Below are 14,088 nucleotides of genomic sequence, written 5' to 3'. Positions count from 1 at the left end.
CACAACTTGACACACGAAACTCGCCCTAAAACACACACAAGTCTGGTATTATCCTTCAAAAATAAAAATCTGATTAATAAGCTGACAAACTACAAGAGCAACAAATGTACCATATAGGAATCCGGCAGCTGTCAGTCACATGACCAGTCTATTATGTGTATGTGTGAGCTAATATATACTGCCAGGGGGTGGGCTTACTGTTGGCTGGGGATTTATCAGGCTGCCAATTTAGCTTACAAATACTGAGGTAAAAATACTGACCAAATAACGTGTGAACGAGGTCTAATACAGGAGGAGATGACATACAGATATCTACTATATACAGGAGGAGATGATACACAGGTATATACTATTTACAGGGGAGATGACACACAGGTATATACTATATAGAGGAGGAGATGACATACAGGTACATACTACATACAGCAGGAGATGACATACAGGTATATACTATATACAGGAGGAGATGACACACAGATATATACTATATGTAGGTGAGATGGCACACAGGTATATACTATATACAGGGGAGATGACACACAGCAGGTATATATATACAGGGGAGATGACATACAGGTATATACTATATACAGGAGATGACATACAGGTGTATACTATATATAAGGGAGATGACAAACATGTATATACTGAGGTGAAAATGAGAGGTGTGAGGTGAAAATGAAAAGGTGTGAATGCAAAATGAGGAGTGAGGGAAAATAGTGGAGTGATCGGAAAATGACAGATGTGAGGTCGAAATGACAAGTGTTAGGGGGGAATGAGAGGAGTGAGGGGGAAAATGAGAGATGTGATGGGGAAAATGAGAGGCGTGATGGGGAAAATAAGAGAAGTGAGGTGCTATAACTAACCACAGATATTTACTATGCCCAGGCAACGCCGGGCTCTTCAGCTAGCTTAGATTTACAATCTCCATGCTTTTCTCATGGTCAACTTTATGTGGCCTGTTCAAGAGTTGGAACAGCCAAAAATCTGTTTGTCTTTGCACCTGAAGGAAAAACTAAGAATGTCGTTTATCAAAAGGCTCTCGAATAAGTAGTAGAAGATTACTTCACATTACTTGGCCAATTTAGTTAAATCTGTGTGGAATATCTCTGGTGTTGAAATATATGTTGTAAAATGCTTCTATTAGCTTAGTTTTTGCCTTTTAATAATTACATTTCTATCTATTTGTTTTTTTGTGCAGAATAAATTTTTTGTTAACACATTCTATTTTGCCAACAGCAGTTATTACCCCGGGCGGAGCCGGGTAGTACAGCTAGTGTGTGTGTATGTATGTATATGTATGTATGTAAATATATATATATATATATATATATATATATATATATATATATATATATATATATATATATATATATATATATATATATATATATATATATATATATTAATTTATTTATAAATTTTATTTACTCTGTCGCCTCATTGGGGGACACAGGACCATGGGTGTTATGCTGCTGTCCACTAGGAGGCGACACTATGCATAATCTGAAAAAGATTAACTGTGGCTCCTCCTGTGCAGTATACACCCCTGGACGGCATCAGCCTTCTCCAGTTTTTGCTTAGTGTCGCAAAGGAGGCACACCTAAAGATTTTTACTCCGTTTTCCGACGGGATTACAGATGAAGAAAAGAGGGTCTCCTGTGAGACTCCCGGCATGGCTCCTTCCTCGGCCCCCTATTATGGGGTGCCCAGTTGAAGTAGAGATGGCTATTCCCCATGCTGCTCCTTCCCCAGCCCCTCAGGTGCTGGTTCGAAGTCGAGACCGCCCCTCCTTCCCCAATTCCTTTTGGTTTCTGGGTTGAGGTCGAGGCGAGGATAAAGGCCCCTGAAGGTGACAACAGCACCCTCCCTATCCCCCTCTGGGGGTATTAGGTTGAGACACCTCAGGTAGGGCCTGTACAGGCAGCATCCTACAGCTCCCAGCAATGGGCCAGCATACTGCGCCTGCATCCAGGGACCCCAGCCCAGCTGCGGGCTCCTGTTGGGGCCGGGGGGAGTGCAGGCAGGCATGGCACATACAGACACAGGGCTCCTTGCGTCCCTGTCTCTGCGGCAGCACCAGCTCTATACTGCCTCAGGGAGACCCCTCACAGGGCCCCCCTCTCGCTTACAGCCCCACCGCTATCCTGCCTTTAAATCCGGAGGGGTCCGGTTCAGATCCGACCCCCTCCCGGACTTTCGCGCCGGCCTGGAGCCCTTCTGGGCCTCAGGCATCTAATTTAGGGCCCGGCTTCGGCCTAGCTGAAGCAGCAGCCTCCTCTCCGCCCCCCGGATGACAAATATGACACTCTACAGTGTCATACAGGGGGCGGATCGAGACAGAAAGGGCGGGTTTTTTACAGCCTTGCCGCCTTTTTCCAGCTCTCCGCCCCCTTCTCCTCCTCTCTTCTCTGTCTCTGCAGCCATTTTCGGCTGCAGATTAACCCTGCATCTCCCGGTCTGCAGGACCAGGACCAGGCAGCCAGTCTCCGGGGGGCACAGGACTGTGGATCTTCGGCGCTGGACCTCGGGGCACACTGTTGGGGTAAGATCACAGCTGGGTTCTTTTTACTCAGCTGTGAATCCATATTACCTATAAGGCTCCCCTGTAGGTTCTCTACCCCTGTAAGGTCCATCTGCTGGCAGCACCTCTGCACTTTGTGCATTATGCAGGGCTCAAGGTCCAAGAGAACCAGGCAGAACTGCTATTATGCATTCTGCACAGCCTGCGGGACCGCTCTCCCCAGTAGTAGCATGTACCCGCATTGTCAGAACTGTATACAAACTAATGTGTCGAAGCCCCTGCCAATGCCTCGGTGTCTAATGCCACGCCGGAATGGGCTACTCAGATGTCGCAATCTATGACGCAGTCTATAGATAACCTAACTTCCACATTGCTTCAGGCTCTGCAGGGTCATGCCCCGGCTATGACCGTTACCCAGCAAAGGGAGAACTTGCCTCAGGGACAAGATGACCCTGGCACATCCACGTCTAGACGCAAGCGGATCCATAGATCAAGTCCATCTGCGTCATCCCATAGCACACGGTCATCCCCTTCTAGGGAGAGACACCGTAGCTCCAGGTCATCTAGACCGTCCCATTCCAGGGACAGACAATGCAGATCTCCGCAATCCCCAAATAGAGAGGGCCTCCTCCCCAGCCCACCCAGCAGGGGACGCCTCAGTGATACACAGGATTCGGAAGGCATCTGCGACTCTGACTCGGACAGAGAAACGGAGGGGTCCCTGATCCCAATCCCTCCTAGCAATACAGCGCTAGTTGAGGACATAATATCGTCCATCCATCGGGTGCTGGACATTTCTGATCCGCCACCAGAGGCCCCAGAACATAAGATTTCCTTTGAAGGATCTCTGAAGCCGCCTAAGGTTTTCTCTAACCACCCAGAGTTTAAGGCGATCCTTAAAAAACAGCTCTCACAGCCTGAGAAAAAATTCGCTAATCGCAAATATCTGGAGGCGAGGTACCCCTTCCCACAGAAGGACCCCAAGGAATGGACAGATCCACCTGAAGTGGATCCCCCAGTCTCCAGGCTAGCAGCACAGACCCTCCTTTCACTGCCAGATAGCTCAACCCTCAGGGACGCAGCAGACCGGCAGGTAGAACGCATGGCTCGTTCAATTTTCGAGGCAGCAGGGGCATCCCTGGCTCCTGCGTTCGCCTCAGTTTGGGCTGCCAAGGCCATCCTGGCCTGGGCAAAGAATTTACAAGCCTTCCAAGCATCCGCTCCTGAACTGTCGGACCAAGCGGTTCAAATTGCAGTTGTAGCAGACTACATGCTCCATGCAGCTCTGGATTCAGCAAGGGGAGTCGCGGGGATAGCATCAAACGCCATCACGATTCGGCGTATCCTCTGGCTGCGGGAATGGAAAGCGGACGCAGCCTCAAAGAAGTCCCTCACGCACCTCCCCTACCTCAGTGGGAGACTTTTCGGTGAACAGTTGGATACCATGATATCCAACGCCACAGGGGGTAAGAGTACTTCTCTTCCCCAACTGAAACCTAAACACACTTACAAGAAGCGTAACCAAACTCTATTCCGATCCTTTCGGAATTCCTCCGGCTGGTCCGTCTCACGTCCAGTACAAAATCGTAACCGTTCCCCATGCAGGGACAACTCACGATCGACGCAAAGGTCGGACAAGACCTGGCAGTCAAAAGCAGGCCAGTCTAAGCCCAGAGGAGGAAAATCTCAGACCTTCTCCTCCTCATGACTCACGGACTCCGGAAGACACCACACCAGTAGGCGGCCGACTTTTGCTCTTTCATCAAGTCTGGCTGCCTATTACAGAAGACAGGTGGGTCACGGAACTAGTGTCTTCCGGATACAAAATAGACTTCACCTCCAACCCACCGGACCGGTTCTTCCTCTCTGTCCCCCCAAAACCGCCAGCCAAGGCTCGAGCCTACCACCAAGCGGTCTCCTCGCTTTTTCACGCAGGAGTCATAGTACCGGTACCCACGACCGACCGCTTCCGAGGGTTCTACTCCAATCTGTTCGTAGTTCCCAAGAAAGGAGGCAGCGTACGGCCCATACTAGACCTAAAACAGCTCAACAAATATGTACGGGTCCGTCACTTCCGCATGGAGTCCCTTCGGTCCATCATTGCGTCCATGGAGAAGGGAGAATATCTCGCCTCCATAGACATACAAGACGCATACCTGCATATACCCATTGCACCTGCCCATCAGAGGTTTCTCAGGTTCGCAATAGGCCAGGACCACTACCAATTCGTGGCTCTCCCCTTTGGACTCGCCACGGCTCCCAGAGTGTTCACCAAGGTCATGGCAGCAACCATGGACGTCCTGCATTCCAGAGGCATAGTAGTCGTTCCATACCTGGACGATCTACTCATCAAGGCTCCCACCTTCAAGGACTGCGAGCTCAGCGTCTCAATCACAACCGATACTCTCAGTCGCATGGGCTGGTTAATCAACCTACAAAAGTCATCACCAACCCCGAGTCAGTCCCTGACCTTCCTGGGAATGTTATTCAACACTTCCAGGGGTCTAGTGCTCCTTCCCAAGGACAAGGCACTGGCCCTCCGACTAGCAGTTCGCACCCTCCTCCGCAAACCCCCTCGATCTCTCCGGTTTGCCGAGAGTCCTCGGCAAGATGACAGCAGCAATAGAAGCCGTCCCATTTGCCCAGTTTCACCTCAGACCTCTCCAACTAGCCATTCTCAAGTCCTGGGACAGGAATCCCTGCTCTCTCGACAGGGAGTTCCAGCTAACGTCGTCAACCAGGAGGTCCCTGCACTGGTGGCTCAAGCCAACCTCGCTAGCAAAGGGGAAATCCTTTCTCTCAGGTCAATGGAAGGTTCTGACCACCGACGCGAGTCTGACGGGTTGGGGTGCGGTGCACCTACACCACAGGGCACAGGGCAAGTGGTCCCCAGCGGAAGCGACCATGCCCATCAACATCCTGGAAATTCGTGCCATCCTTCTGGCATTGAGGGCCTTCCATCACTTATTGGCAGCCTCTCACATCAGGATACAGTCGGACAATGCCACGGCTGTGGCATATGTGAATCATCAAGGGGGGACCCGCAGTACCCAGGCGATGCGGGAAGTGTCACATATCCTCCGCTGGGCGGAGGACACAGGGTCGGTTCTTTCGGCGGTCCACATTCCGGGTGTGGACAACTGGGAAGCAGACTTCCTCAGCCGACAAGGAATAGACTCGGGAGAGTGGTCTCTCCATCCCGAAATTTTTCAACAGATCTGTCTCCGCTGGGGGACCCCGGATGTGGACCTAATGGCATCCCATTTCAATGCCAAGGTCTCCAACTTCATGGCCAGAACACACGGTCCGCGGTCGCTCGGAGCAGACGCTCTGGTTCAGGACTGGACCCAGTTCCAGCTTCTGTATATTTTTCCACCTCTCCCCCTGATATCCAGAGTGGTGAGGAAGATCAAACAAGAGGGAGTTCCAACCATCCTCATTGCACCGGACTGGCCCAGACGCACATGGTACGCCGACATCGTACAACTCACAGCAGACGCCCCTGGTGTCTCCCCGACCGCCACGATCTTCTATCACAAGGGCCGTTCTACCACCAGAACTCAGGGGCTCTCAATTTGACGGTGTGGCCCTTGAGACCTGGGTTCTAACCCAGGCAGGGCTCCCTACAGATGTCATTGGAACCATGATCAGAGCACGGAAACCAGCCTCTGCCAAGATTTATTACCGTACCTGGAAAGCTTTCTTTACCTGGTGCGAATCTCGTGGCCAGATCCCACTCCCTTATTCCCTACCCAAAGTTCTTGGTTTTCTCCAAGCGGGTCTGGAGGCCAGGCTGTCATTGGGCTCGCTTAAGAGCCAGGTGTCAGCCCTCTCAGTGCTTTTCCAAAAGCGCATTGCTACCAAGCCGCAAGTAAGGACTTTCCTTCAGGGGGTTTCCCGATTGGTTCCCCCCTACAGACGACCACTAGAAACGTGGGACCTCAACCTGGTACTGACAGCATTGCAGGAACCACCCTTCGAACCCCTTAAGGAGGTCCCGCTCCGCCTTCTTTCCCAGAAGGTGGTTTTCCTGGTGGCAATCACCTCGCTACGCAGGGTGTCTGAACTGACAGCACTCTCCTGCAGACGGCCTTTCCTGGCATTTCACCAGGACAAGGTAGTTCTTCGTACGGTCCCATCCTTCCTTCCGAAGGTTGTGTCCGACTTCCACCTCAATGAGGAAATTTCACCACCATCCCTTTGTCCGGTTCCGGTTCATAGAGTGGAGAAGGCTCTGCATACGCTTGACCTTGTCAGGGCTTTGCGTATATACGTGTCTAGGACTGCGTCCTTCCGGAGGTCTGATTCTCTTTTCCTCCTTCCGGAAGGCGGTCACAAGGGTATGCCAGCTTCCAAAGCTACTCTTGCCAGGTGGATCAAATCCACCATACAAGAGGCGTACCGCCTTAAGAATTCTCCTCTTCCAGCCGGTATTACGGCACACTCTACACGGGCGGTAGGGGCCTCCTGGGCCATTCGGCACCAGGCTTCGGCACAACAAGTGTGTAAGGCGGCCACTTGGACTAGCTTACACACATTTACTAAACACTACAGGGTTCATACCCAGTCCTCAGCGGACGCGAGCCTGGGTAGACGTGTCCTGCAGGCGGCGGTGCCCTAAGTGTACGGGCCTGTCTGCACAATATTCGTCCATTGCTTCCCACCCAGGGACTGCTTTAGGACGTCCCATGGTCCTGTGTCCCCCAATGAGGCGACAGAGTAAAGGAGATTTTTGTGTACTCACCGTAAAATCTCTCTCTTAGCCTCTAATTGGGGGACACAGCTCCCACCCTGTTGCCCTTTCCGGGCTGTTGTAACTGAGTTCTCATATTGTTTCTTGAGCTCGTACATAGTTGCCTTCTTACAGGCATAATTATGTTATTCATGTTACGTTCCTCCTACTGCTTTGGCACAAAACTGGAGAAGGCTGATGCCGTCCAGGGGTGTATACTGCACAGGAGGAGCCACAGTTAATCTTTTTCAGATTATGCATAGTGTCTCCTCCTAGTGGACAGCAGCATAACACCCATGGTCCTGTGTCCCCCAATTAGAGGCTAAGAGAAAGAGATTTTACGGTGAGTACACACAAATCTCCTTTTCTATTTCAGGACGACAGCAGACATGACCAAGTTGTTCTGTCCCAACTGTGGCAATAAGACCCTGAAGAAGATTGCTGTGTCCGTAAATGAAGATGGCGGCCTCCACATGCATTTCTCCCGAAACCCCAAAGTATTCAACACCCGTGGGATGCGGGTAAGGCATGAATGTATTTATCTAAAAGGATGTATAACAAATGCCTGCGTTCATCATTTTGCTCTTTTGTCTTTTACCTGTTTTAATAACTTTTTAGTGCCAAAGTGTCGCACTTATGTGATGCAAAATTTGTACCAATATGTGGTATACATAAAGTTGATCCAAAACATTTTAAAATTAAAGCACACTGTAAAAAAAAATAAATAAATAAATAAAAAAAAAGTGATTGCAATAATGAGTCTGGGCCTATGTACTGGCATATCCTGTAAGTTTTCTAGAGAGTATGCTTACAGCCTTGCTAGAGTTTTTATTTAATTTTTTTCCTAGGTAATGCTTATCCTGGTTTTGACACTATAGCAGAAAGCTATAAAATGTGAATGTATGCTGTAAATATCCTATTTTATATTGAGATCAGTACCGTGTATGATGATGGGGCAGCCACGGTATGTTGTTCTGTATGCATTTTTTTTTTTTTTTTTGCTGTTCCACAAGTGACCACCAGGTGGTATTGCCGTGATCACTATAGAATAGTGCAGCTGTTGATACTTTCTGCCATTATACCTGACTTGTATCAATGCACAGCTAAAGTCACGCTGGTCGGCTTCATGTCCTCACTGTCCTTCTTCTGTCTCCCTGCAGTACTCCTTGCCGGCCCCACAAGGTGGCAAGCACGCCTCCAACCCCCAACTAGTGGACGACCAGAAATTCCCCCAGCAGCGTCTATCCAACAAGGCGAGATCCAAAACGGACGTCTTCAACCCGGATTACATCGCCGGAGCCTCGCCATTCGTAGAAAACGACATTTACAGCCGAGCCGCTAATCTAAACATCAGAGATGGAGCAATAGGAGCCGGGCGAAAGAGGGTGAACCCCAACGCCCCCCGGAAAAAAGGAGTGACCAAGAGATGAGAGAGGAGAGGGAAGACACTTATTTATAACGTGCCTTACGTCAGCCATGGAGGGGACTCACTGCTCGTTGAAGGAATACTTTTATGGACGGGGAGTAGAGGGGAAAAAAGTCTCCTCCAAGGGGCCGAAAGTTCCAAGACTTTATGGTGGCATTTACTCTGCTGCCAAACAAACATTTGTGTCCGGCTCTGTTGTCCTTTGGGTTTAAAAAAATTGAAGGATCTTAAATCCTGACGTGTTCCGGTATTAAATCTGGAAATGCTTCTGTGTATTTGATAATAATAATTTTCGGTAACATGGACTACATTCTAGTAATAAAATTTACGTTGAGCGTTGTGTAATTTAGAAACAACTTGCTTACCTTGAATTTATTTTTTATTTAAAATGATCTGTACTCCTCTCCGATCTCCTCTGAAGCTGGTTTTAGATGGGAGCCATGTTTTGTGGAAGCTGCACCTAGTTGAAGGAGTTCTCCAGGCTTGTCATATTGATGATCTATCCTTAGAATGGGGTCACACAAGTATCTTCTCTCATCCTAATGAATCAGGCTGATTTTTCTAGGGTGGAGGAAATGGTTTTGTGTAGTCCGTGAAAATCGGACTGCACTCGGATGTCATCTAAGTGCAGACCACTGGTTAATACAGACTCATTGTTTAGCACAGCTGAGTGTGCTCTGAAATAGTCGGATCCCACTCTGGCATGCTGCGATTCTCTTTCTTTGACAAAGTTAAAAATTGGACACGTTCACATCCCGATAGAGTAATATTTGGCTTGCACTTGTACTATGTTTTGGTAAATTTGCATTTGACCTGAAAATAGTCACGTGCATGGCCGCTTGGGGTAGGTCAGCAGAGGCAGATCGGTGGACTCTTACTCTGGACAGTCCCTCTGATCAGCTGTTTTCTGCTCTGGTGCAGATCAGATGTAAGAAGAGAATGGAGCAGAGCTGCACTGTCCTTGCTCTGGATATTGCAAATCTGCGCCAATTCACTTCCATAGGAGCCAAGTTCTCACCATCATCCAGTAATTAGTGTGCTCTTCTGCCTCGGTTTCAGGCGTTGGACCCCCAGTATCATGTTATTGATGTCGCTGACTTATCCTTAGGATAGGTTATGATAAGCCTGGAATTCACCAGTGCGGAAGCCCCCTCCAGATGCCAAGATATCAGCAAATGTATGCCTTCTGATTACATAGTGCCTGCATTGCAGTTACAGAATTGTGCCTTCTCATTTTTATTTTTGGCCTGGTTAGGGGTCCGTTGCATGCCTGATCTTAGGAGTAGCTGAGAAACTTTTTCTTATAACTTTCACCATTGTCATTTGGTTTTGGAGCCGTCATCTTGGACAGGGAGCGGAATAAGCAGAAGATTCTCACTGAGCCGAGAACTGTTCAGCAAATCTGGGAAGGGCGGAGGACGTAAGAGCCCATCGCGGGGAATGAGGACGTGACAGTCAGTGACTCAGCATGAGGCTGAACCACGGCGGACCTGCTATTCCTGCATCTGTTCTATGTTTAACCTTTAGGAGGCAGCGTCTCACGCTCTGAATGTGGAAAGCTGAGTCACCGTGCGTCCGAAATCTGCACTGAGAACCGTCCTCTGTGCACAATAAGCTGCATTACAGGGGTCTCGGCTCTGGACCACCTGACTATAAAATAATCAAAGGATAGCTCCGGATCATCTAGTGACCCAAGTTCAAAATGCATCCGCGGCTCCAGGGTTATACCGCCCTTGGGTTTTTGCATAGAACTTTCTTTTCTTTGTCGATCCATACTCTTGTAGTCGTGCTTGTTGTCTACTCCATACATGAAGTGCTCACATTTCCCTGGCCGTGGTCTGCGGCCTGGGACTGTGGAGGCAGAAATGCCGCCATAATGAGAATCGCATGAGTCAGTGATGTCTTCATTGAGGCATCGGGTTTGGTTACTTTGTGGCGCGGTGCCAGGTTGGCACACACCCTCCAAGATGCTTCTTTCCGTTACTTATTCATTCAGAGCCAATGCGTTACTGAGCTGTAAATTATTAAGTAACTTCCCATAGAAGTGTAAGGAGAGCGCCACACATGCGCCTTTCATAGCATGTTCTGGAGACGGGTGCCACCTCTGGGACTGGCAAGTTCTATTGAGAGCGGATTCTCCATTAGTGGGAATTATGCGTTTCCTGACCTGTGAGTGATGGCAACTGATCCTCTTGAAGTAATACAATTGTGCCTGTTTAAGGGGTTGATTGACAAAAGATTTTTCATTGGATTTCAAATCTAAATAAATTCAAGTTACTAATACATTTTAATTTGTAAGCTTCAGTGATAATGTATTTTCACTTCCTGTTGCATGTGTCCATGACAAAGAAGGGGGCTGGCTTCTTTCATTACCTAAGCAGACCCTTTTTATTGCAGCTCATATACATAGAAGGGCGCTTGCTCAGTTAATTAGCTAAGCCAGACCCTTTGTATTGCAACTCATATAGAGAAGGGGGCTGGCTCAGTTCATTAGCTAAACCTGACCCTTTTTATTGCAGCTCATATACAGAGAAGGAGGCTGGCTCAGTTCATTATCTAAGCCAGACCCTTTTTTTATTGCAACTAATATACAGAGAAGGGTACTTGCTCAGTTCATTAAACCGGACACTTTTTTATTGCAAATGATATACAGAGAAGGGGCTGGCTTAGTTCATTAGCTATGCCAGACCCTTTTTATTGCAGCTCATATACAGAGAAGGGGGCTCGCTCAGTTCATTAGCTAAGCCAGACCCTTTTTATTGCAGATCATATACAGAGAAGGGGGCTTGCTCTGTTCATTAGCTAAGCCAGACCCTTTTTATTGCAGCTCAGATACAGAGAAGGGGGCTTGCTCAGTTAATTAGCTAAACCTGACCCTTTTTATTGCAGCTCATATACAGAGAGGGGGGCTGGCTCAGTTCATTAGCTAAGCCAGACCCTTTTTTTATTGCAACTGATATACAGAGATGGGTGCTGTTATGATCCCAGTGGTAGAGGATCTCTGATATTCCGGCAAGATAGCAAAAACATAAATACTGCTCTAGGGAGGTGGAAACTGGGCTAACCGAATACCTGATCCTAACACACACAACTAGAAGCAGCCGGTGAACGTGCCTACGTTGGTTCTAGACGTCTCGAGCCAGCCGGAGAACTGACTACCCCTAGAGGGAAAATAAGACCTCACTTGCCTCCAGAGAAATTGAACCCCAAAGATATAGAAAGCCCCCAACAAATAATAACGGTGAGGCAAGAGGAAAACACAAACGTAGAGATGAACTAGATTCAGCAAAGTGAGGCCCACTAGTCTAGATAGACAGAAAATAGACAGTGGACTATGCGGTCAGCAGAAAACCCTACAAAAACATCCACGCTGAACATTCAAGAACCCCCACACCGACTGACGGTGCGGAGGGAGAATATCAGCCCCCTAGAGCTTCCAGCGAGCCAGAAAATCAAATATTAAGCAAGCTGGACAAAGACACTGAAAAATGCAAACGATCCAAATTATACAAAACGGACTTAGCTTTTCTTGCATGAGACAGACTGAAAGGAATCCGGAGGAGACCATATAGGTCTGGATACAACGATGCCAGGCAAGAGACTGAGTCCGGAGGAGACTTAAATAGGGAACACCCGCTGCTTAACGACACAGCTGGAGCTCAGGCCTGCAACCAGACATGCCTAACACAATACCGTTAGTGACCACCAGAGGGAGCCCAGAAACACAGTTCACAACAGGGTGCTTGCTCAGTTCATTAGCTAAACCGGACACTTTTTTATTGCAGCTCATATACAGTGAGGGGGGCTGGCTCAGGTTATTAGCTAAGCCAGATCCTTATTATTGCAGCTCATATACAGAGAGGGGGGCTGGCTCAGTTCATTAACTAAGCCAGACTGTTATGATCCTAGTGGCAAGGATCGCAAATCTGACTAGCTAAGAAACTGAACCGAAGACTAGCTCTGGGGAAGTGGTAACTGGATTGACCGCAACCTGATCCTATCCGCACACAACTATAGGTAGCCGTGGAACGTTACCTGGAAATCCTAGACGTCTCGTCACGGCCTGAGAAACTGACTATTCCTAGAGAGAAAGTAAGTCCTCACTTGCCTCAGAGAAATGACCCCAAAGATATAGAAAAGCCCCCCACAAATATTAACGGTGAGTTAAGGGGAAAGCACATACGCAGAGATGAAATAGATTTAGCAAATGAGGCCCACTAACACTAGATAGCAGAAAATAGGAAGGGAACTGTGCGGTCAACAAAAAACCCTATTCAAAATATCCACGCAGAGATTGCTCGAGCCCCCGCACCAACTAACGGTGCGGGGGAAGCAACTCCGTACCCCAGAGCTTACCAGCAGCAAGAAATCACATATTAGCAAGCTGGACTAAACTCATCATAAACAGAAATCATATTGCAGACAGATGAGCAAAAAATAATCAAACAGAACTTAGCTTCTCATGATGAGACAGAAAACGAAGATAGTCAGGAGTAATCAGAATAGCACTGAATACATTGACAGCCGGCAACAAGTGGAGGTGAAGCAGAGCTAAATAGGAACCTCCCTAGTGAATAACGAGGCAGCTGATCCAGCCACAGACCCGCAAGATAACAAACAAAGCCACCAGGGGGAGCCCAAAAATAAAACTCACACAATACCACCTGTGACCACAAGAGGGAGCCCGAAAACAGAGTTCACAACACCAGACCCTTTTTTATTGCAGATCATATACAGAGAAGGGGGCTTGCTCAGTTCATTAGCTAAGCCAGACCCTTTTTATTGCAGCTCATATACAGAGAAGGGGGCTTGCTCAGTTCATTAGCTAAGCCAGACCCTTTTTTTTTTATTGCAACTGATATACAGAGAAGGATGCTTGCTCAGTTCATTAGCTAAACCGGACCACTTTTTATTGCAAATGATATACAGAGAAGGGGCTGGCTCAGTCCATTAGCTAAGCTAGACCCTTTTTATTGCAGCTCATATACATAGAAGGGGGCTTGCTCAGTTCACTAGCTAAGCCAGACCCTTTTTATTGCAGCTCATATACATAGAAGGGGGCTTGCTCAGTTCACTAGCTAAGCCAGACCCTTTTTATTGCAGCTCATATACAGAGAAGGGGGCTTGCTCAGTTCATTAGCAAAGCCAGACCCTTATTATTGCAGCTCATATACAGAGAAGGGGGCTTGCTCAGTTCATTAGCTAAGCCAGACCCTTTTTATTGCAGCTCATATACAGAGAATGGGGCTGGCTCAGTTCATTAGCTATGTCAGACCCTTTTTTATTGCAGCTCATATACAGAGAAGGGGGCAAACTCAGTTAATTAGCTAAGCCAGACCCTTTTTTATTGCAGCTGATACATACAGAAAAGGGGGGCTGGCTCAGTTCATTAGCTAAGCCAGACCC

The 14,088-nt window shown here is 48.1% G+C and overlaps 1 protein-coding gene across 2 annotated transcripts in view; it reads left to right on the top strand.

Annotated features, from left to right (window-relative positions):
• The window catches only part of NOB1 (NIN1 (RPN12) binding protein 1 homolog), a 30,423-nt gene extending 21,385 nt beyond the window's left edge, over nt 1–9,038 (top strand). For both annotated transcript variants that reach the window (XM_077288528.1, XM_077288529.1), the window contains 2 exons: nt 7,633–7,777; nt 8,417–9,038. In XM_077288528.1, coding sequence (XP_077144643.1) covers nt 7,633–7,777; nt 8,417–8,686 — 415 coding nt within the window. In that variant the 3' untranslated portion in view covers nt 8,687–9,038. The remainder of the gene's footprint in view (nt 1–7,632; nt 7,778–8,416) is intronic.
• Nucleotides 9,039–14,088: the final 5,050 nt, after the last annotated feature.

The sequence above is a fragment of the Ranitomeya variabilis genome, chromosome 2, assembly GCF_051348905.1.
Source record: "Ranitomeya variabilis isolate aRanVar5 chromosome 2, aRanVar5.hap1, whole genome shotgun sequence".
In the NCBI taxonomy this organism is placed as follows: Eukaryota; Metazoa; Chordata; class Amphibia; order Anura; family Dendrobatidae; genus Ranitomeya; species Ranitomeya variabilis.
Note: the sequence above shows the minus strand (reverse complement) of the source record. Positions and strands in the feature narration are given on the sequence as shown.